Genomic DNA, 24,740 nt, shown 5'->3' with positions numbered 1-24,740 from the left:
ACAAGGCAGGAGTAGTTGGTCATCAACTACCTAACTTCCGCTGGTTTGAATGGGAAACCATGAGGAGGTCAAGCGATAAAACTGACAAGTGGATCAAAGAAGAAAAGCCAAGAGAATGTGAGAGCAGAGACATCCAGTCAGGATTCAAAAACAGAGCTAAAATCTTAATAGAAAAAGAATGCTATCTCAAGAACCAAGGAGTTTGAGTTGGTAATCTGAGAGCCCCTTACTGAAAATGTGACTGAGTAAGCAGCAGTTGGCTATAAAGACCCAGTCAGAGAAACCAGTGTCTAACAAGATTTCAATTGTTCAAATTAAATGAAAGTAAGATAGGCCATGTGTTTGAATTCCTCATGTCACAGTTTATTTGCTGAAATTTCCAGTACAGAAATTAAAGCAAGAAGACAATGCTACTCTTAAACTCCTATACCATGTACAAAGTTTCTCAGAGAAATAACACTTGAGACCTCAGAGCAATACTGGCCAGGGGCTATTTTAGGTTCTTTGGTTCCCTCAAAGCAACTTAAAAATAACCATAGTTTGTTCTTAAAAAGAACTCTAGGTAGCTGCAACCTTTCAATGAGGTAGCAGTCTAATAGGAAGAGATCCTATACTGTGGCTATATCAGCTAGGCTTTAAGAAATGAAACTGGATCGTTGCACCTAAAATCCCCAGCTTGCCTGTTACTAGAAGGACTAACATCATTTAAAAAAAGGCTTTATCATGCACCTTCACTTGTTCTTCTCTTTGCTCTCAATATACATGTTTCCTTCTTGCTGTAGAAAATATTTTCAATGGTTTTTTTGACTCTTCAGCAATGCAAGTCTCTGCCCCCTATTCCCCTAGTTCCTTCTTGGTAAATAATGTTAATTTTCCAATAGGAGGTGGAGTACATTATCATCAAGCACCATTTATCTAGCCTCCTTACTTAGGAAGAAAGTTATGGGGCCATGTTATACACCTGGAATTCCTTAAAGATACTTGCTTTCTAGTAAAATACTTATATTTATACATATACACTATTTTTAAAATCTGTGAAGAATTCACTGAGGCATGAAATCACCTTTTATTGAGAAGCTAAAAATGTATCAAAATGCACATAACAATGGCTAATCTAAATACTATCTCCTATCAAATGTATCACCATCCTCCAAATCTAGAGCATATGCAGGCATAAACTGTATTAATCACGGTTAAGTGTGAAACCGTGCTTCCAAACATTGCTATTATTTCTCAAAAGATATATGCTAGAACCATAGAAGTAATTGGTGGGCAAGTGGCTGAGGAATACCAGTTAGAAAACAAAGCTTTGAGTGCTCAAAGTGCTTCTCTAGAAATTGTTGTATTCCCCATGGTATTTAGGAAGGGCACTATTAAGAATGAGTGTGAGTGATAGTTGCTCAGTCATGCCTGACTCTGCAACCCCATGGACTGTATAGCCTGCCAGGCTCCTCTGTTCATGGAATTCTCCAGGCAAATTACTGGAGTGGGTTGCCATTTCCTTCTCCAGGGGATCTTCCCAACCCCGGGATCCTGCATTGCAGGACAGTCTTCACCATCTGAAGCCTACTATTAAGAGACATTGCTAAGTATAAAGACAGGTCAACTTAAAAAGTATCAGCAGATACATGCTTCACTTTATCTTATAATCTATAAACAATACATTAGCATATGTAATGAATCCATACACCTTCTCAAAAGGAATACCCAAGACGGAAGTAGCAATAAAGTTATAAATGATAGTCATCAATCAGATGAAATAATTTAGATGAAGCTTTTCTCTTTCAAAGAGATGTGGACTGGGCAAGTGGTCAAGAAGGAAATACAATATACTTTTAACTTTGTATGAAAGATAATGTTCAGTTCCACATTGCTGAACATAGTTCTGTTTTTGCCAAATAAATCCTCTACTTCAGGTTACTGTCCAAATGCTTTATTAAAACTCCGCTTCTGGCCTTTGTTTTGGAATCTGTTACTTTTGTTGCCACCTCCTGATCGCTGTCCTCTGAAGCTTCTACTTCTTTCCCGCTGTCCTCTGCCACCTCGGTTGCCCTCGCGCTGTCCCCTGAAGCCTTGATTGCCTTCCCGCTGTCCTCGGAAGTTGCGATATCCTTCCCGTGGACCTTCTAGCTCTGGCTGCTCTGTGGCCACAGAAAGCTGCCAGCGCCGTGAATCATGCCACTTTCCCTGTTGAGAGAAGGTACTGTTTTTACCTGCTGTGATTTCTACTGAATTTGGTTTTAAAAGGCATGAGAAAGACAATATTTTTACCCTTTTTCTAATGAAAAACTAGATTGATAACCTAAGTGCTTAAAAGATCACTGGTCAAAAATAAAGTATCACTATGAGTACCCTCAGCTGTCAGGTAGTAAAACATATAAATATACCATGTATAAACATATTTCTGACAGTACTGAATAACGATATAGCAATTTAAAATGTCGATATAAACCCCCTGTAAAATCCATGGAGATAAAAGCTGGATATTGTTCACAATGTTGTAAACAAAAGCAGGAAAACAGGAAGGCTGAGTAAAGAAATCAATATAAAAAGAATAGCAGAAAAAGTAGTAAAATTTACTTCTTAATGGTCTTTTAGAGCCTAGAGCTGTTGTTTCCCTATTATTCTGTGCTTCAAATAACAAACATTTTACAGTTTAGATATACATTAACTTCAAAATCTAAGAGAAAAGAATACCTGTACTTCTGTTACTGATGCAGTAGGGATATCAAAGCAAACACCCTAGAAATCAAAACAAATGCAAGTTAATCCAGATTTTGACAAGAATTATAAAATGCACATTAATAGACACTCCAAAAGACTAGGTAATATGTAAAAGACAAACAAAAAGATTTTTTTAAAAAAACCATTTTAGATAAACCTTAGACCAAGCCCAACACAATACATCCCCAAAGAACAACAGCAAAAAGCCAGAGGTATTTATGAAAGGACTCAAGACTACTTAGAATTGACTAGAGATCATTCTTGGTTATTACACTGTGCTAATCCTCACAGAGCAATCAGCTACATTTTATAGCTGAGAAAACAAAGGCTTGATGAGGCTAACTCACTTGTCTAAGGTCCCACAGCAGGTAAGAGCAATTTTAAATACCTGGTAAGCATAGCTCTAAACTAAAACCTATGGTTTAAAACCATTAAAATACACTGCCTTCCTGTAATCAGGATGACCTAACTAAAAGCAGAAAAATAAATTATATTGTTCATTTTCTAGTTTCTATAATTCAAGCTCCAATGGGAAGTATTTAAAAAAGAATACTATACAGGACAGTATCTTCGTTAACAAGCAGTGCCATCATTTCCAATTAAGAAGTCCTCAATCCCTGGCCAAGGAACTAAGATCCCATAAGCCACTGGATGCAGTCAAAAAAAAAAGAAAGAAAAAAAAAAAAAAACCAGAAGAAAAAAGTCCTCCTGTTTCTCAGTGTCTACAAAATAATCAAATTCCCCTCGTAAGTGACACAGACACTCCTCTCCCCAGGCTGTTGTTAACTGCAAAATTTTGAGGAACATCCATTTCACTAACAATTTACCCAATTATAACCACAGATAGCATCAGGTACTGTTGGATTTTGCCACCTGTGGGAATCTTCATTCACATATTAACTAATCATTCAATACCAGGCACTCACTGCAGTATAGAGACATCTAGAAAATAATTTTGGCCCTTGAGTCGGCCATAGTGTTCTTGAGACTCTCAATCAGTACGCATGCACAGCAAGGCAAAAGTTACATGAATAAACTCAAAGAATGCTAAAGTATACACAGAGGTACCCCCAACTCTGCCATCTGGCCAGGGGAAGTTTCAAAAAGACTTAAGGCTAAGCCGAGTCGTAAAAAATACCATGGAGATAAGAAACACTCTGTAAACAGTGGACTGTGCATACACTAGGATGAAAGAAAGCAACATGTACTTGGCATTGTTGGACTGGAGGGCTCTGGTGGTGAGGAGACAGAAAGGAAGCTGCTAATGAGGACAGGGGCCAGCTAATGAAGAATCCCCATGTGAAAGTTGGGACTCTATCCCACAGAAAATGTGGAGTTGCTTAAGAGGATAAACAACATGGTCAGATAAGCAATGAGTTGAAGATAAACCTGATTTGGTTTACCAGGTCAGTAGTTCTCCAAGTATAGCCCATGAACCACTAGAACCCTGAGATCTTTGAGGCATTCTACCTAGTAAACATTTTTATAATACTACAAAGTTTTCTGTCCTCTTCATCCTCTTAAGGGTAGAAGGTTTTCAAGACACTACATTATAGTTGATATCGTTGTCTGATGACTAACAGAACATATTCTTAACGCTTTATTAGAATTTCAGTCTTAATTTCTAATACATAAATATCAATAGGTATAACCCACATAAACAAAAGCATTTTGGTGTCCCTAACAATTTATTAAGAATGTAAAAAGGTCATTAGAGCAAAATACTTGAGAATTGCTGTAACAGTCTATGCCATTAACTGAGGGCAGGGGTCAGAAGAATGAACACTAGGTTCAAAAGGCAAGATTTTAGATTTTTAATCCAATTTTGAATAATTTTCTGCATTAAGTTGCTTAATAAACCCCATCCAGGTGGGGATGTCAGGGAAGTAGATGGGTCTTCAAGTCTGGCACTTTATGCAGATAGTTCAGGCTAGATACACCTGGGGCAGTTGTCAATGACTAAGTGGCAACTGAGGCTCACGGAAGACACTGCCCAGAGAAGACTATCTACAGAATGAAAATATGCAGCATCCCGCGGAACAGGGAAAAGCTACCACACAGTGTTTCACTGCCAGCATGAAGCCACTGAACCAAGGGGAGGCTGCAACAGAGGCCTCAGCCTTACCTGCTTTCCTTTGAGAAAGACCATTCCCTTCACTTTGGAATCAATATCCTCACCCAGCTGCTCTTTAAGTTCTTTCCAAGCATAACTAATGTTTGGCATTTCAATTGAGCACCGCAAGATCATGGTCACAAAGCCCTGTGGAAAGGGAACAAAATTAAAGTCTCAAAAACAAATGTACATGATATAAACACTCATCCTCATGTTCCTAAAATATTTATGAGAAAGTTCTTTCTAAAAACATACCCCTCCCACCCTGCCATTTTAGTACAAGTAAAACTGAGAAGCTCTGAATAAGACTGGTGCATTGCGCTAGCACTGGTATCCAGATCATATTACACTTTTGTAAAATGTTACCACTGTGGGAAACTGGCCAAGTGTACAAGGAATCTCTCTGTATTAACTCTTACAATTTCACTAGAACCTACAATTATCTCAAAAATATCAATTAAAAAAAAAAAGAAAAGCACTACCTTTTTAAGTTTCTAGGTATGCTGGCTAAAGGAATCATATGCACTTACATTGTTTATATAACTGGATTTTTTTTTTTAAGATTAAGAAAAATTGACATACGATGCACATACCATAAAATCTGGCATTTTAAAGTATACAATTCAAGGGGGTTTAGTCACAAGATCTACAATCATCACCAGTATTTAAAATTCCAGAATACGTCAGTATCCCTTTACCCCACCAAAACCCACATTCCCCTCGGCAATCACTGCCATAGCCCTCCTCCAGTAAGACACTGCAACAACTAACTTTCTGTCTCTATGGATTTGTTAATATGCATCAACCTTCATGCAAAAGTTAAAACAACTGAGAAGTTTCAATGGGACACTAAGTGTCAGAAATTTGACAGGGACCCCTACCGCCTCTGAGTTGATCAAGGAGCGCTGGTCTACAGACGTCGCGCCGGAAATGTGGGCCAGGGCTGCTGCCAGGGCTTCCACAGCTCCCTTCTCCTCGATCAGCTTCTCAGCTGACTGCTTGAAGTGACCGATCGCAGTGGGAGGCACAGAGTCCAAGAGCCTGTGGTTTGATGGCAAGTAGATTTGTTAGGAAAAAAGGATAGTCAAAGTGGACAGATTTCATTTTCAAGACAGTACAATCTTGAGATAAATCAAATCTTTCAAACCAAATCTTGCACATGTGTAACATCATTTTGACGTAGTGAATAAAATTATCACATTTCTGTAGCAATAAATGCACTCCTTTGATTGTGTCTAATTCTAATTTACCAACTAACTAAGAAAAATTTATCCAAGAAAACAATAAATAAGACAAGTTTAAAGATGATCATTACACTGTTACAGAAAGAATATAAATAATTTTAAAATGTGCAGCAATATGGACTGGTTAAGTAAGCCATAAAACAGATACAATGACATGCCATACTGCCATTAAAAATGTATCAATAAATAACAAACTTTTACAATTAAGTATGTGTTACTTTTAGAATTAGAAAATACTACAGCTATTCTCATTCTGAAATAAAAGAACTCTCAAATAGGTTTTATCAGACCTTTATGAGACTATACATTTGTTAGGAAATGACTATTATCTTGGTGATAAATAAATGTCACATCTCAAAATTGAAAGAGATCACCCAAGACAAGGAGGAACAAGGCTGCATGAAGCAGCTTCTTTTGGCAAGGCTGCCGCTCTAGAGGCCTTCTCATGTACCACTAGCATCTTGGTCTCTTTTCAACTTTCTGGCCATCTAACCCCAAATTTTCTTAACTGGCATCACAGGAAACCCTGTCTGTAGGATAAAGAAAAGCATGCTAAATTTGAAAAAGTAATGAGTGAAATTCTTTTCATTTGCAAAACTTTCCTAAGCTACTAGTATGCTAATAGTTAACATTTCTTCTGATCATGAACTTTTTTAAATTAAGTTTCTCACACATTTATAATAGTAACTATGAAAAACACTGTAAAAATGTTGCTCAGACTCTGGTTCTTAAGCAGGGGATGTAGCTCACCACTTGGAAACATTTGAAAAATGACTGGGACCTTTTTGGTGCCACTACACTCAACCTCAGGAATATACTGCACAGCCAGGGATGCTAAACAGCTAAGTATCCTTGCCAATCAAAAAAATGGGCAGAAGACCCAAACAGACACTTCTCCAAAGACATATGCATGGCCAACCAGCACATGATAAAACACTCAGTATCATTATCATCAGAAAAATGGAAAAGAAAAACTACAAGGACCATCACCCCACAGCTGTCAGAATGGTTATTATCAACAGGATCACAAATAAATGTTGGAGAGGATGTGGAAAAAAGGGAGCTCTTGCACACTGTTAATGGGAATGTAAATTGGTGCAGCCACTATAGGCAACAGTATGGAGGTTCCTCAACAGACTAGAACTAAATTACCATGTGATCTTACAACTGCACTCCTGAGTATATACCCAAAGAAAATGGGGTCGCCAATTTGAAAAAATTTCATAGCAGCACTAGTCACAATTGCTAAGATATGGAGGCAACCTAAATGTCCATCAACCAATGAATGGATAAAGATGAGGTACATACATACAAGGGAATACTATTCGGCCATAAAAAAGAATTAAGTATTGCTATTTCCAACAACATGGATGACCTAGAGATTATCATAATAAATGAAATCAGAGAAAGACAAATATATGATATGACTCATATGTGGACTCTAAAAAAATAATGCAAATGAAACTATCTACAAAAAGGAAACAGACGCACAAACTTATGGTTACTAAAGGGGAATAGAGGGGAGGGATAAAAGGGATAAATTAGGAGTCTAAAACTAATAGGAGTCTAAAACTAATACAATACAGTAAATCAACTATAGTTCAACAACAACAAAAATTAAGTATTCTTCAACTTGTAGGACAACTGCACATAATGAAGAATGTTCTTGCCCTTAGGCAAGTAGCACCTCCAATGATACTGTTAATCTAATCCTTACCATCTAGATATTTTCCATAACTTTTACCTACACCATATCTAAGACACAGTTATTTAAAATGCCCAACACGACCAAACTATTAATAATGGTTTCCTCTGGTGAACAGGATTGGGCACGATGAGCAGAAATGAGAATTTTTATTTTATACAATTTTACTTCAGCACAGTCTGTTTTTTTTAACAAGCAGGTTATAAATTGTTTAAAACACTAAATAGAATATATTTTAATCTAAATTTCATTAATGCACAATAACATGTAATAAATAGAGTAAGCATAAAAAAAACCACAGCAGTGGTATAGAACATACCTGATGGCATCTTTGCTAGAAGCTTTTATTATCTCTGTTGGAGAAGGAACACCTATTCGTTTAAATTTAATTCCCTACAGAGAAATGAACCATAATTTAATGTACAACATGGCCATCAATTATTCCTATTGAGACCAGCAGGCCCCCAATTTTCTAATACTTACCAAACATATTTGGTAATTATTTAAAACAAAACTTTCATCTTAGAAAGGTTTTTAGATTTACAGAAAAGTTGCAAAGATAGTACACAGAGTTCCTGTCCACCTGCATCTATTACTTTGGTACATTTATCAGAACTAAGAAACCAACATAGCTCCATCACTATTACCTGAACCCCAGATTTCATTCAAATTTCACTAGTTTTTCTAATATCCTTTCTTCTGTTGATATATGACCAAGGACACCACACTACATTTAGTTAACAGTGTCTTCTTGGTCTTCTCTGATCTGCGACAATTTGTCTTTCATGACCTTGACAGTTTCAAGGTGTGCTAGCTAGTCAGTATTTTGTAGAATGTCCTCAATTTGAGAATATCAGTTTTTCACACAGGGGTTAGACTAGGGTTATGGGTTTAGAGGAAGACGACCAGAGGTAAATGCCTATCTCAGTACATCATATCAAGGGCACATGCCCATCACTGATGTTGACCACGATCACCTGGCCAGGTGGTGCTCCTCCGCAGGGGAGAAAGTCCTCACCCCCAATCACACTCTGCTCTTTACAAGCTGGTAACTAAGTGAAATCCACTGAAGGTGATTAAAGCTCCACCTATCATAGGAGAAAGTATAAAATTCTTCTGCAAGGAAAAGTGCCTTCTTTCCCATTAAAAATTTTCTCCTTTTGACAGTCTTGTCTTTTATGGTTTTCAAGCAATTCTCCAAACTTCATGTAACCCCCTAAACCTACACTTAAAATATTTCTGATGTGTTCATTGTGCATCACTGTCAGAAAACTGTCTTTCAAACATCTCAATAAAAAAAGACCCCTTCTCATCATAAATATTAAGACAAAGCCACTGCTTTCAAATGCAAAGTTATTCAAAACAGGCTTTAAATGATACGACAATATATAAAACACATATGTAACAACAAGCTTTCAGTCATGGCTACGTGCTTAGAAATAAAACTTAAATAAAGCTAATAAAAACCGAATAAAGAGACAAAGACTGACTTTGGAATTCAACATTAGCTGAATGAAGGCTAAGAAAAAAGTTTTACCGCTTTTTGCTCCACTTGGACTAACTGGTATTCTTCTTTGTGCTGGTAAAAGCAGATGCAAACCCCAGTTCTCCCAGCTCTACCTGTTCGCCCAGAACGATGAATGTAGGATTCAACATCCTATGGAAGTAAAATACGTCAATGACAGCGATCGATGAAGAAAGATTCCTGAGAGCCTATGCAGAGCCACGTGTGGCGGCAGACCTGGGCCGAGAGGGGATGGTGTGAGGGAGGAGGCGCTTCTGCATTCCAACTTTAGGAAATGAAAAACTCTGAAACCTCTAGAACAGTGGTCCGTCCCTATGCTGTGGGTAAATCTGCAAAAAGTACTGCTTTCTTAAAAAAGCATTATTTTATTTAACCCACTATATCCAAAAGTTTACCATTTCAGTATACTATTTCTACAAAACATGTTATCAATGAGATATTATACATTCTTTTCCCACAAGTCTTTCAAAACTACTGTGCATAATAGAAAGTTTAAATATTTAAAAAATCCAATGTGTATTTCATACTTGTAGCACATACAAGTCAATTAAGACTAGTTGCATTTCAAGTACTGAACAGCTCCACGTGCCTGTGGTGCTCATACCAGATAGTGCAGGTATACCGGCTTATTTAAATAAGGTCTATGCTGCACACTTATGGGACATCCTGTGTAAGAAATGGTGACTTTGTAGTAATGTATTTTTCCATCACTGTGAATATTAATCCTGAGGGATTTGTCAAATTTGGAGGTAATGGGGTCTTCATGCCTGAAGTGATGGGAACAAGCTCCTTCAGACTAACTTTTATGTAAGTGTCCACATTATATAAACTGTTCATCAAGGACCTCTTTGGGAAGTTCCCATCACCCAAGGAGTTTTAACCAGAAGTTGTAAACTACAGGCCTTTCTTGCTTCTCTATTCTCTAGCTCTCAAGTTTATCTACCCTACCACCACACCATCTAAGCCTTACCAACTTCAAAGTCCAGTTCAAAATTGCACTACCCCCATCCAGTAACCTTTCAGGACAATGCTCTGACCAGAAACTATCTTTCCAACCTCTGCCCACTCACCACACTGTCAGTTCTGAGAGAGATGGGGACATATGACAGGTTCATTTTAAAATCACCCTTAGCAACCTAACACCCCAAAGAAAGCTATCATTAATCATCTGAAGAGAAGCAATACAACTTTCAATTTGTTTTAACACCCAAAAGAAACAACAAAATAAAAGCTAAGTGTAGCTCTGCACAGTAGAAGTATCGTAGCCAGCGAAGTTTATCCAAGATGAATTACTAACTGAGGGGAAAAACATCTAACTGTAAATCCCTTACCTTTGGTGGAGAACTTTGAACAACCAGATCAACCTCGGGGATGTCTAGCCCACGTGCAGCAACATTGGTTGCAACCAAAACTCCAAAATCACCATTTCTAAAACCTTTCAGGGTGATTTCCCTTTGCTTCTGTGGAATGTCTCCGTGTAATGACTGGGCATCCTGCCAAAGAAACAAGCTCACTTAAGAATACCAGATCATACAATGCAAGTACTTTTAAAATCACCAATTTGGCCTATAAAGACATTCACATTTTGGTGACACCTCTGCTGAAAATAATACAAAGTGGAAAATATGCCTTCCACGGACAAGTCTCAAATTTTCAATGGTGGTCATTAAATCAACTGTATTCAACTATTTGTTGTCATTCAGTCACTAAGTCATGTCTGACTCTTTGCAAACCCATGAACTGTAGCATGCCAGGCTTCCCTGTCCTTTACTATTCAACCACACCAAATATGAGCGATCAAATATTCATCACAGTAACCCTGGGTTTGAGCCACGCTTTCTTCATCTATGAGATAAGATGGGCAAATCACATGAACTCTAAGATGTATACTCTATTAATTGAAAGATGCTGTCTCCTTATGCGAAGAGAGGGTAAAGACCAACCTGTCTTATAGCCACATTCTGTGACAACTCCTGGGCTTCTTTCTTTGTTTCACAAAATATGATAGTACGCCCTTGAAAACCACTGTAAACTCGGATCACGTCTCCAATAACTGCTGCCCTCTGAGTCCAGTGGCACTTGATAGCCAGATGCTTAGGAAAGAGGAGAAAAAAGATTATTCAGTAAAGCCCCACTAGAATCTAAAATCATCTGCCCAAGTCTAATGATACTAAAATTGTTTAAGCCTGACTACAGAAAACTTCCACCACCACTGTTTAGAGGGGGAAAAAACTAAACAACTAAAGTAGAGAGCCTTTTCCCTTTCACCAAAGAGTATCCGGCTTCTTTATCCATTTTTTGACCTAACCCAGAAAATGTAAGAAAGAAATGCTGTTCCTAAATTCCCACAAGAAACCAAATATCAGACAGCAGGAAAGCCTCTGTGTGTTCTGTTCTTTCATCCACTTAAACATGCAATCGGTAGTCAGCTTCCGTACAGTTCTGTTGCTTGGATGCAATAAATTCCACTAGGTACCGGACCCTAAGGAAAAAACAGCTTCAACACCAACACTAGGGTTCTGTTGCCCTCTAATGTATAAACTCAACGTGTAATGTCATTCCACTTACTAATTTATATAAAGTTCCAAAAGACTCTTCAATCAGGCTACCAGATGATGAAATTTAGAAAAAACACAGATACCATTTACCACTCGATTAGGAACATAACTTTACTTGGCTTTTCACATAGATTTAGTACTTATCGGGAAAAGGAGTTTGTATTTGCAGTCTAAATACAATCAGATAGGGAGAAACATAATTATTTGTAACTAACGCCAACAAATGAATGAATCATTTACCTCTACAGTTATCGCTGTTTTCTGTGTCTTTTTACCAATCAGGTCCACTTGTTCATATGTAGATTTCATGTATTTCTTAGCAACATTAAACACCCAATAGGGGCAAGTTGCAGAAAAAAGCAATGTTTGGGGATTGTCTTCTGAATCTTTGAGGGGGAAAAAAAAAAGTATGAATTCAAAATAGCCTACATAGCCTTCCAATTTTTCCAGGGTCCATCCAACATTCTACAAGAAACACTTCTGACACCAAGCCAGGCACTGAGAACATAAAAATTAAAGACATCAAGGTTCCCAGTGGGCAAAGAAATATTGCCTTAATAATTTAAGTAAAGGATTCTTGAAATACCCAGAGAACTTTAAAGTTATTTTGCTTTCTAACCATTGTCCCTTATGAACCATGAGGGAAATCTGTCCTTTCTAATGAGACCTACTAAATGGATAACACCAATTAAACAGGTCCAATAACCAATGAATTTAAGTCACTAAATAACCTGTAGTCAACACAACAGATTCTGTACTCTTCTATTCTCCCAAGCATTCCCTCAACATTTGGAGGTTAGAACTCTATAGTTTATTCATTTTTTGAGGTTAGACACTAAAAGTAACTCCCCAACCTCAATTTTTTTGCTCTTAGAATACCACTCAATGTTTGCTCTTAGAATACCACTGCATTTTCCTATAGTTCAAATGGTAGCATAACTGACAGAACCCTTCTGAGAGCAACCTGACACTGTATATTGAGGAACATGAACTATTTATACCTTTCAAATCAGATCTCCTTTGTGGAAATCTATCCTTAAGAACTAATTTTGAATATTGTCGTTTGAAGTAAGCTGTCTACATAAAAATGCCTATCAGCAGATTTATATTATGTAAAAATTAAAATATATAGATAGATTATCATGGCACAAATAGTTCATGGAGTTTTACATGTACAGTATGACTGCCGTTAACATACACACACAATAGCACAAATGAGGAATAAACCAAAAACAAAGTACACCAAGCTGGCTTCTCTTGTTTTCCCAAATTTTCCCTATTGTAATTATGTGCAAATCATGGAAATTTCCTGCCAACTTCCTAAGGCTTCATTTAACTTTCAGAAGACTACTTAATCACTACCCTTCCTCCAATCCCTTATGCCAGTTCTTGAATGTGGAATTTACCTTTCTTGTATGCTACACATAAAATCTCTTCCACTTGATCAGCAAAGCCCATATCCAACATCTGGTCAACTTCATCCAGGACAACATGCTTAAGTTTGGTGAGATCTAGCTTGCCATTCTGCAGGTGGTCTTTGATACGACCTGGTGTCCCAACCAGGATATCGATCCCATTCTTCATGCGTTCAACTGTAAAGAACACCAATGATGAGATATGCTGGATTTTTAAGTCCTTTTATTAATCTGAAACACCAATTTGATATATTTTTTATTTTAAAGTATTTATTAACTACAGGTATTAATACAAGGTACTATGCCAAGTACTTTAGATAGAGACACTCGAAGCACTCCTTGACCTACTGGGGAAATATGTAAGAAATGACAGTCCAAGACTTTCCTTGCAGTCCAGTGGTTAAAACTCCCCTCTCAATGCAGGGGGCACGGGTTCAATCTCAGTCGGGGAACTTAAGACCCCACATACCACACCTAGTGGGATGGAAAAAAATAGAGTGGCAGTCCAGTGTACTACCTGACGTAACAAAAAAAATGCTCCAATGAGGGATGGTAGCACCCGGAAAGAGATTATTTCCTTTATTAGTGGCGGGTGTCAATATTTCAAAAAGTGAAAACAAGTATCTTAAAAATAATAACTTCCTATAGGCAAGAATGCCAGGATATCAATAACCTCAGATATGCAGATGACACCACACTTACGGCAGAAAGTGAAAAGGAACTAAAGAGCCTCTTGATGAAGGTGAAAGAGGAAAGTGAAGAAGCTGGCTTAAAACTCAACATTCAAAAAACTAACATCACAGCATCCGGTCCCATCATTTCATGGCAAATAGATGAGGAAACCATGGAAACAGTAACACTTTTTCTTGGGCTCTAAAATCACTGCAGATGGTGACTGCAGCCATGAAATTAAAAGAAGCTTGCTCCTTGAAAGAAAAGCTATGACAAACCTAGACAGTATATTAAAAAACATAGATATTACTTGGCTCACAAAGTCAAGTGAGACCCACAAAGGTCTCACTAGTCAAAGCTATGGCTTTTCCAGTAGTCATGTATCGATGTGAGAGCTGGACCATAAAGAAGGCTGAGCACCAAAGAATTGATGCTTTTGAACTGTGGTGTTGGAGAAGACCTTTGAGAGGCCCTTAGACTGCAAGGAGATCAAATGAGTCAATCCTATATGAAGTCAATCCTGAATATTCATTGGAAGGACTGATCCTGAAGCTCCAATACTTTGGCCACCTGTCACAAAGAGCCAACTCACTCAAAATATCCCTGATGCTGGGAAAGACTGAAGGCAAGAGAAGGGGACGACAGAGGATAAGATGGCTGGATGGCATCACCAACTTGATGGACTTGAGTCTGAGCAAGCTCTGGGAGATGGTGAAGGATAGAGAAGCCTGGCATGCTGCAGTCCATGGGTCACAAAGAGTCAGATATGACTGAGCAAGTGAACAACACAGGCAAGCAGATACAGGAAGAATGACAGGATAGATGGGCAAGTATTGTAAGAAAGTGCAGAGATGTTCAGAAAAGTGGGGTTCAATGTAACTGGGGTGAGATGGTAATGATACAACTTTGTTTCTATCCTGTTTTTGAAAATTAATTTTTATTGCTGTATAGTTGATTTACAATGTTGTGTTAGTTTCAGGTGTACAGCAGTGTTCCCTGTGCTATATACAGTAGGTTCTTATTAGTTATCTGGATGTAACTTTCTATTGAGTTGTTACTGCAGTTGAGGAATCTACTGCTAGGTTCTTGACATACTTACCCAATTTCATCCTCACAACACTTCAGGGTGAGTTTAGCAATCCTACATAAATAAACTAAAGTGCAGAAAAATCCAGCGACTTAAACTGAAAAATCACTCAGGTACTCTGTGAGCAGAGGTTAGAGGCAAACCCAGGCCATTCTGATGCCAAAACCTATGTTAGTTCCACCAAAGCCGAAAAGAGATAATCACAAGCCTTGTGTGCCAATACTAAGACTTCTTTTGTCATTTTTTATATTATTTGTAAATTTTTATTTTATATTGGAGTACGCTGCCACTGCCCAGCATCCTGAGAGAGTATATTGCATTTCACTAGCCCAGGAAAAAAAAGAAATTCAAAGTATAGTTGCTATTGAATATGTATCACTTTTGTACCACTGTAAAATTGTGAACTCTTCAGTCAACTCAACTTAACTCAGAGACCTTAAGTTGCTGTCAGGGACCTTAAGTAGCTCTTTGGCTACATGGTTATCATATCAGTAGGATAAATTCCTATCAGTAGAATTATTGAGTAAAAGGGTTTATGTATTCCAATTTAAAGAGGTGGTTTAATTCTCTAGTAGTCAAAGAATATGCCTGTTTTCTCATCAAGGAATTGTCAAACTATCTTTTATCCTTTGATAGTCTAACAGGTGAAATACTCATTATAATTTCAATTTACATCTCTAATTGTGAATGAAACTGAATTTTATTTCATATATTACAATCCACTTTCTTATGTGAAACATTAATGCTCTCTGTTTCATCTTTAATCTTTTCCTTATTGATATACATATCCAGAGATCAAATTGCCAACATCTGCTGGATCATGGAAAAAGCAAGAGGGTTCCAGAAAAACATCGATTTCTGCTTTATTGACTATGTCAAAGCCTTTGACTGTATGGATCACAATAAACTGTGGAAAATTCTGAGAGAGATGGGCATACCAGACCACCTGACCTGCCTCTTGAGAAATCTGTATGCAGGTCAGGAAGCAACAGTTAGAACTGGATATGGAACAACAGACTGGTTCCAAATAGGAAAAGGAGTACGTCAAGGCTGTATATTGTCACCCTGCTTATTTAACGTATATGCAGAGTACATCATGAGAAACGCTGGACTGGAAGAAACACAAGCTGGAATCAAGATTGCCAGGAGAAATATCAATAAACTCAGATATGCAGATGACACCACCCTTATGGCAGAAAGTGAAGAGGAAATAAAAAGCCTCTTGATGAAAGTGAAAGAGAGTGAAAAAGTTGGCTTAAAGCTCAACATTCAGAAAACAAAGATCAGGGCATCCAGTCCCATCACTTCATGGGAAATAGATGGGGAAACAGTAGAAACACTGTTAGACTTTATTTTTGGGGGCTCCAAAATCACTGCAGATGGTGACTGCAGCCATGAAATTCAAAGACGCTTACTCCTTGGAAGAAAAGTTATGACCAACCTAGATAGTATATTCAAAAGCAGAGACATTACTTTGCCGACCAAGGTCTGTCTAGTCAAGGCTATGGTTTTTCCTGTGGTCATGTATGGATGTGAGAGCTGGACTGTGAAGAAGGCTGAGCACCGAAGAATTGATGCTTTTGAACTGTGGTGTTGGAGAAGATTCTTGAGAGTCCCTTGGACTGCAAGGAGATCCAGCCAGTCCATTCTGAAGGAGATCAACCCTGGAATTTCTTTGGAAGGAATGATGTCAAAGCTGAAACTCCAGTACTTTGGCCACCCCATGCGAAGAGTTGACTCACTGGAAAAGACTCTGATGCTGGGAGGGATTGAGGGCAGGAGGAGAAGGGGATGACCGAGGATGGGATGGCTGGATGGCATCACGGACTCGATGGATGTGAGTCTGAGTGAACTCCGGGAGTTGGTGATGGACAGGGAGGCCTGGTGTGCTGCGATTCATGGGGTCACAAAGAGTCGGACACGACTGAGCGACTGAACTGAACTGAACTAAACTGGTGGCTCAGCAGTAAAGGATCTACCTGCCAACGAAGGAGATCCACCTGCCAATGGATTCCATCTCTGTGTTGGGAAAATCACCTGGAGAAGGAAATGGCAACCTGCTCCAGTAGTCTTGCCTAGAAAACCCCATGGACAGAGGAGACTGGCAGGCTATAGTCCACAAGGTCAGAGAGAGTCAGACACAACTTAGTAACTGAACAACAGCTGATTTACAATGTTGTTTTAGTATCAGATAGATAGCAATGTGATTCAGTTATACATATACATATATCTATTCTTTTTCAGATTCTTTTCATATACAGGTTATCACAGAGTATGGAGTTTCCTGTACTATACTGGAGCACCTTGTTGATTACGTTTCATTTCTAGAAGCGTGCAGATGTTAATCCCAACCTCCTAACTTAGTTCCCACCCTCCAACCCTGCCACCTTTCCCCTTTTGATAACATAAGTTTGCTTTCTTCCTTTTTGGGGTCCCAGGGAATGGAGGCTAGGGGCTGGATTGGGCTGTGTGGCTTGCAGGATCTTAGTTTCCTGATCAGGGACCAAACTGGGGCCCTGGCAGTGAAAGTACTGAGTCCCAACCATGGGACCACCAGGGAATTCACAAATATGAGTTTGTTTTCTAAGTCTGAGAGTCTGTTTCTGTTTTGTAAATACGTTCACTTGTTTCATTTTTTTAGACTCCATATATAAGTGATACCATATATTTGTCTTTCTCTGCCTGAGTTATTTAGTATGATAATCTCTAGATTCATCCATCTTGCTGCAACTGACATTATTTCATTCTTTTTATGGCTGAGTAGTATTCCATTGTATGTATGACCATATCTTTACTCATTCATCTGTCCAATATGAAGACTTTCAAAATGCTTAAGTCCCTTCTTGAATTATGTATCTGATCTACAAAACAAAGTTTCTAGGTCTTAAATTGGGAAATGATGGAATATTATAGGAGGGGACACATATGGCCCTTGGCACCAGAAAAAGGAAAGGCTGCCTTCAGTAAAAAGAGGCAAAGACCCAAGGTCCTTGACAGATTAAAAAGAATAACCTTGAATTCTGACTTTCTAGTTCCTGGACTCTGTCCTCTTAGGCTCAGTCAGGCATTACTGCAGTCTTTAGATAAACACAGATAAATAATAACAAAAGTCCTAAGATCCATATACAGGTTTGACACATCATCAGGCAGGACCGTGTGCCTGACCATCTTTAAACAATAATGGCAAAAGAGAGAGCTCCCTGGTGGTCTAGTGGTTAGGATTAAGCACGTTCACTGCCATGGCCCACGGTCAATCCCTGGTTGGGGAACTGACATCCTGCAAGCCACATAACATGACCAAAAAATAAAGGAAGAAAAAAAAGACAAAAGAAAACCACCATAAATGACTAAATCAGGTAGGAAAAGACAGATGTCAGTCAGAAGAAATTCAATCAGGTCATCTTAAAAGTAGATGGCATTTTCTTTTCCTCACTTGTGGATTAACTTACTTTGTCCTCCATAGGGAGTTCCACCATAAAAACAAGCCACTGCCAGCTTTTTTGTGATGTCACTGAAGTCTCTGCTTACTTGACTTGCCAACTCCCTTGTGGGTGCAAGAACCAGTACCTGAAAAGAAAAACAAATAATGGAATCCAAAGTATATTTTCACAAATTTCCAGGGCACCAAGAGGTTCGAGTCATCCTAACAATTACTTTCAAAATATCTATAATAATACCTACAATAACACACAACAGATTTCTACCAAACCAAAAGGTAGAGCCTAGATTTAAATTCAGGTAGCCAGGATACAAAATCTATAGTCTGAAATCTCCACACTACAGTGAAATGGAAGTAGAATGGAAGTCAGAAGAGTAAGAGCAGACCAATATGGTGAAGGGCTTTGAATCATGACAGGAAACACAAGACCACAACAGACCCTCAAATAGGGTTAACAGCATGAAAACAAATATGAGTTAAGAACAACCTAATACATCCATTCAACAGGTATTTACTGAACATCCATTATATACCAGGCACTATTCCAGGTGCTAGAATAATTTATTGTTACAGCTGCTGAAATTACAGACAAATAACAGTAAACAAATGAATTAATGAGGAGGGGGCATGGATACTGGAAAGCCCGTGAATGAGGTGAGGCCAAAAAGTCAGGTACAACAACCCAAAGCCAAGGTGACAACACAGGCATTTCAAGGAGGTCAAGGTCTGGATGCCAAGTTCTTTAGAAATGAGCTCAGTAAGCACCATCTAGATCAGAGGGCTTGGCCTCCTCACATCAAATACTCCTTCCTATTCAGACATCTCTATTAAACATGCTTTCCCCATTTTAGGCAAAAATGCAGACACTTGACAAAACCCTTGAGCCCCAGGGACACCTAAAAGTCTTAAAGAAATATATAAGCATTAATAATAGAGGTGATCATTACCATGGAACAAATTACAATATTTAATTAAATACATAAGATTTGCAGTCAACAGTCTTAAAAGAATTATCCTGATTTACATCTTCAGATAAAGATCTCTAGTAAAAAAGATCTTAAGAACTCAAAACAAAACAAAGGGATATATAAGTGAAGTCCAAGCAATGTCTCTTTTCTGTGCGGACTTGGAACCTGTAAACTCTAAAGACTGTGTTAAAGATACTTACCTGAGGGGCACGCCCTCTCTTCCGGTCTTGCAGTTCTCCAAGAAGTTTCTCAACCAAAGGGATCGCAAAGGAGAATGTCTTTCCAGTTCCTGTCCGCGCCTGTGCAATCAAATCCTTTCCACTATAGACATGGTGAAACGTCTTTGCTTGTATAGGAAACAGGAAGGTCACCCCACGGGCTGTGAATAAATGAGCCATGTTACCTGACTGCGCAGTTCTTAAAGCCTCAGTCATACTGGAAGATGAAAGCATAGTCAGGCTTCTGATCCTGCAGAATTCTAGAATTCTACATTCTGGTCATATCTATAAAGTTAAGTTCAAATATATTCTGGCAATGAAGAATCTTCTTGACCAAAAAATATCAATAAACTTTAAAGCACCAGAGTACAGTAAATAATTATCTTAAAAGATGAAGCCCCTTGTCATGAAATCTCATCCACAGGCCAATATAAGCCCCAAAATCAGGCATTTTGCTATCTTGACTGCACCATACCTGATTCAGAAAACACCTAAGTTGAGCATCTGTGACTTTCTACTTGGTTCATAGGCACAATACTAACCTGAGTTCTGAGTCAGGCTAGTATCATTAACCTAGAGATACCTCAAGAAGTGCAAGAGGGTAAAAAAGAAAATACCAACATGGCATCAACTATTTAATTGCACCAACACCATATCAGTCATTATACCTCTGAATATACATAATGTATTTTTTATTTTTTGAATATATTGAATAAATTTTAATCATTCGTTTAAGAGGCAGTAAAGGCCATCACTAGTTTAGTCCTTTACCAAATATACAGACCTACTTCATTATATGGCTGCGTATATTGTCCTCCAATAAGAACATGTCCCAGTTTATCACAACAAAACCAGTAACGTGCTTCCAAATAACGTTATACAATATTTCCAAGAATATTACCTTTAAGAAGTTTAATAGTTTCTTCAGATATGGGAAAATTAGAGAAAGCTCCTTCTTTTTGCTCCACAGTCATTTCCTATCAAATAAAGGGCCACAGAAAGAATCAGTAACTTTATCCCTAAAGGTTAAATACAGGAAGCCTCCTAAGAAATTATTCTAAAACATTTCTTCTAAATCAACCAAAAAGGCACAGATACTCTGGTAAGTAAATCAAGATTTGAAAAGGATAAAGATGACAGTAATCTATAAAACCCTAACAGAAGAAAATTCTGCGGCAAATATATACAGTACAGATATACCACATATGGCTAGTGAAAGCAGAGTCAGCCTCAACTAAGAACTTTTCCAGTTATTCCAAATCAACAGTACACTGGTGAACAGGTTATTAACCACTTCCCATAGCAAAATCTTTCATATATCCACAGAAAATAAGGGATAAGCATTTATGAGAAATGATTACACTGGCACTATGTGATAGTGAAAAATCTGAATGTCCAACAATTGAATAATTAAGTGAATTTCTAAACATCTATATGATGGATATAACTACTAAAAATATTTAATATTTAAAAGTAAGGAAAATGCCTATATAAAAATACAGGCAATGGGCTTCCCTGGTGGCTTAGCGGTAAACAATCCACTTGCCAACGCAGGAGCCATAAATTCAATCCCCAGTCAGGAAAGATCCCACAAGCCACGGAGCAACTAAGCCCATGCACCACAACTACTGAGCCTGTGCTCTGGAGCCTGGGAGCTGCAACTACTGAGCCCAAGTGCCGTAACTACTAAAACCCACAAGTCTTAAAGCCCGTGCTCCCCAACAAGAGAAGCCACCACAATAAGAAGCCCAGGTGCGCCATCCAAGAGTAGTTCATGGAGCAACAAAGACTCAGCACAGTCATAAATAAAATTGTTTAAAAAATAAAAATATAGGTAACCTAGGAAAAGGCAAGATACGATATTGATAAAATCATAATGACAAAAAAATAGCTGTATATGTTTTTTATAATCAGGAAAAATTTTTTAATCTTGATTACATCCCTACGGCAAAGAGAAATTTACTAGATTTAGCAATTTTCTTTGATGATTGAGCTTCTGAAAGATAACAGTATTAGCTTCCAAAAGGACATTTAAGCATCGTATTCCATCTCAAGTTAGTTAATGACCTAAGCAAGAAGACTTGTGCAATCAAGCAAGCACCTTTTCAGTGGTTCCACTTAATCATGATTCACTAGGTGAAACCCTCAGAGGGATGCTGGAGTACATACGCATAACTATATACCTCCTGTTGATTTCTGACTTGAAAATAAGCAGATCAAGTGTGGAGAGAAGACATTCTCTAAACTTAAACCTTGCTTAGTTGCAAAAGAGGCATTCTGACACTGCAGTTTTTAAAATACTCACCCTGCACCTCAAGAGAGGCGCTATGAAGTGCGGACACATCCAATTTCCTCCCATTATTAAGCACTATGTGTAACAATTATATACTTAACTGAATCAACATCAAAAGATACATTCTACATATTAAAATGCAACTTCACCTGCTCTAACTCACTGTTTTCTTCACTGGCAGCTTCCTTGGAGTTGGAGTCAGGTTCAGAGTCAGGGAATCCATTCTTGAGGTTGGGGCTTTTCTCTTGAATTTCTCCATTTATTTCTTTTTCTTTCTTCATCTTTTTGGGCTTAGGAGCACCCAATTCTTCCTCAGAAGGCTCTTCATTTTTTATAGCTTTTTTGGTTTTAGGAGAAACTGTCTTTTCACAGGGCTCCTTTGATTTTTTCGAACTTTTGGTTTTAGGAGAAATAATGTCATCTTGAGATGGCTCTTCTTTCTTTTTTGCATTTTTAGATTTAGGAGAATTCACGTCAACCTCAGAAGTCTCTACTTTCTTTTTAACCTTTTTAGCTTTGGAAGAAATAATTTCTTCTTTTTCTTCTGTTGCCTCTTCAGTCTTACTAGATTTTGGCTTCTCTTTCTTACCTTTCTAAAAAATAAAGACAATGCAAATGCTGAGCAAAGCACTGATACAGCTGCATAATATATCAATTATGCATTATTTCAAGATCACATAATTATGAAAAATACAATTTTGAGGCATTTTTCAACATGTGTACTTCCACCTTGCACTAAGGCAAAAATCAAGCAGTATATTTTTTAATACTGTTTCTTGGCTAACATGGAGAGAATAATATACCAATAACTTCATTAGCTTGGAAGAGAATGCTACTTGGTAACTATTCAATTGTACAAGCTGTACAGTCCAATTTTTACAAGGGACTTGGAATGGCTCACAGGATTCTCCAACATGTTCTAAACCACAAACGACAAAAGCAATACAGTATTGTAAAGTAAAATAAAGTAAAAATAAAATTTTTTTAAAAAGCCCAATAAAATTATATTACCAAAAAAATAAATAAACCACAAACGACAGGAAGTGATCAAGAACAATTTTACTGAATTTAACTTGATTAAGTTAATACGAGCAGGTATGTCCACAGATAGATGATATTAAGCAGATTTCTTTCTCTGCTTGAAGCCACCTACAGGTAAAAAAGAGATTCATAATCTCTGCCTTGCTTTTCTCACAAATGGAAAGAAATTTACATACAGACACTTTATGAACCAAAAAGTTGTAAAAACCCAATCTATCACCTCATGCGTAAAAAAGATATACCTAACTTAAAGGGAAAAACAGAGAGCACAAGTCACAAGTAAATGGAACAAGGGAAACCTCAAAACCAAACTAGATTACAGTTCCGAGTTGAAATGTCTGACCACCTCCAACTTTTCATATTTCTGAAAACTTAGTGAAAATGTGTTTTACCTTCTGTTAAAACCTCTGTGGCAGAGCCTCAGGCCAAGGCAAGAAATATGGGTACTATTTTATTGAGCTGAAATCTGCCTCCAAAAAACTTCAGGCTTGGCCTCTGCTCTTAAATCGTGGATGAACAGTAAACTCTCAGTAATCTCTCTCACATGACCTATCCTTCAGACATCTGAAAATCAATCTGGTCCACTCCATCTGAAGACTTCAATTCTATCATCCCTTTGTTCCACCAAAGGGAGCGGATTTTCAGTCCCTGTGGACTGCTTTGGAATGCAGTGGAGTTTGCTGGTCGTGTCCTTTCTAACTTCAGCATCCCACAACTGAATAGGCTGGCCGATGCAAGGCAAGGAAACCAGGACTACTTCCTCCCCTTGGGGACAAGTCTCTGCTACCTCCGCTTCCTACAACACCAAAATATTGCTGCTGGCGAAACTCTCCCATTAAAAAGACCCAGAAACAGCAGGAAATTCTAAGTCATGAACAACACAAGTTCCTAGGGACAATCTGTTCTCTCTGACCTTACCTCAGAACAGAGAATCAGTCACAAGTTAAATCGCTTTCTAAGGAAGTAACAGGAAGGAAGCAGACAGCTATCGAGGTAACTTAAGACTACCGCACATTGCTAGCCTATATAAAAAAAAAAAAAAAACACGGTGTGCAGTCAGCACAACACGTCTACATTTCCACGGGAAATCTGGCCAACAAACATTAAGACAAACTGAACTACTTTTTCGTCTAAGGGCCGTTTTCCGGAAAACTATATTCCCACCACTAGGGTAAAAAATGTCACGACGGACGCCACCCACGTGTGCAGATGGATGGGTTTCTGGCTGCGCCACTTCAGGAGGAAACGCTGTTCCCTCTTTTGACTTACAATTCCCTCCGCGCACTCTCATGCCGGGAGGTCTGAGTCTCGGCCAAAATGTGGGGCCTAACGGTGACCAGGTGTCGGACGTCCAGACTCTGGGACCACGTGGGACACCGGCCGGCTCACTAGTTCCCACCTGCCCGGACTTCTCGGCAACGCGCACATCGCCCGTGGAGAGCACCGACCATCCCCGAAACCCACGCGGGTCTCCGGCCGGGCAGGGTCCGCGCCGCGCGCCTTGTTCCCCGGCCCGGGCTCCTATTCTTAGCCCCCGGGCCCTCGTCTTGCCTGGTCCCAAGTCCCTCGGCCCTCAGTGGTACCTTCTCATTTTGTTTTCGCGGCATCTCCACTTTTGCCACGGCTGCGTCTGACTCCAAATCCGCGTCACTAAGAAGTTTCCCCGGCATCACTCAGCACAAGCTGTGTAGGCCGACCACTCTCGTCTACCGCGTGGAGAGGAAGAGAAAACGCTGCC

At 38.6% G+C, this 24,740-nt stretch overlaps 1 protein-coding gene across 1 annotated transcript; it reads right to left on the bottom strand.

Annotated features, from left to right (window-relative positions):
• Window positions 1-1,816: 1,816 nt before the first annotated feature.
• On the bottom strand, window positions 1,817-24,740 carry DDX21 (DExD-box helicase 21). The gene is given in 15 exon segments (NM_001276454.3): window positions 1,817-2,187; window positions 2,698-2,742; window positions 4,850-4,984; window positions 5,719-5,878; window positions 8,106-8,179; window positions 9,324-9,443; window positions 10,643-10,804; window positions 11,255-11,404; window positions 12,110-12,255; window positions 13,276-13,461; window positions 18,493-18,610; window positions 19,651-19,829; window positions 20,570-20,645; window positions 22,111-22,554; window positions 24,586-24,740. Coding segments are annotated over 15 exon segments (2,352 nt in total). The 5' UTR covers window positions 24,673-24,740; the 3' UTR covers window positions 1,817-1,917.

Source organism: Ovis aries, chromosome 25 (genome assembly GCF_016772045.2).
Source record: "Ovis aries strain OAR_USU_Benz2616 breed Rambouillet chromosome 25, ARS-UI_Ramb_v3.0, whole genome shotgun sequence".
In the NCBI taxonomy this organism is placed as follows: Eukaryota; Metazoa; Chordata; class Mammalia; order Artiodactyla; family Bovidae; genus Ovis; species Ovis aries.
This window is presented reverse-complemented; position numbering and strand designations above follow the sequence as displayed.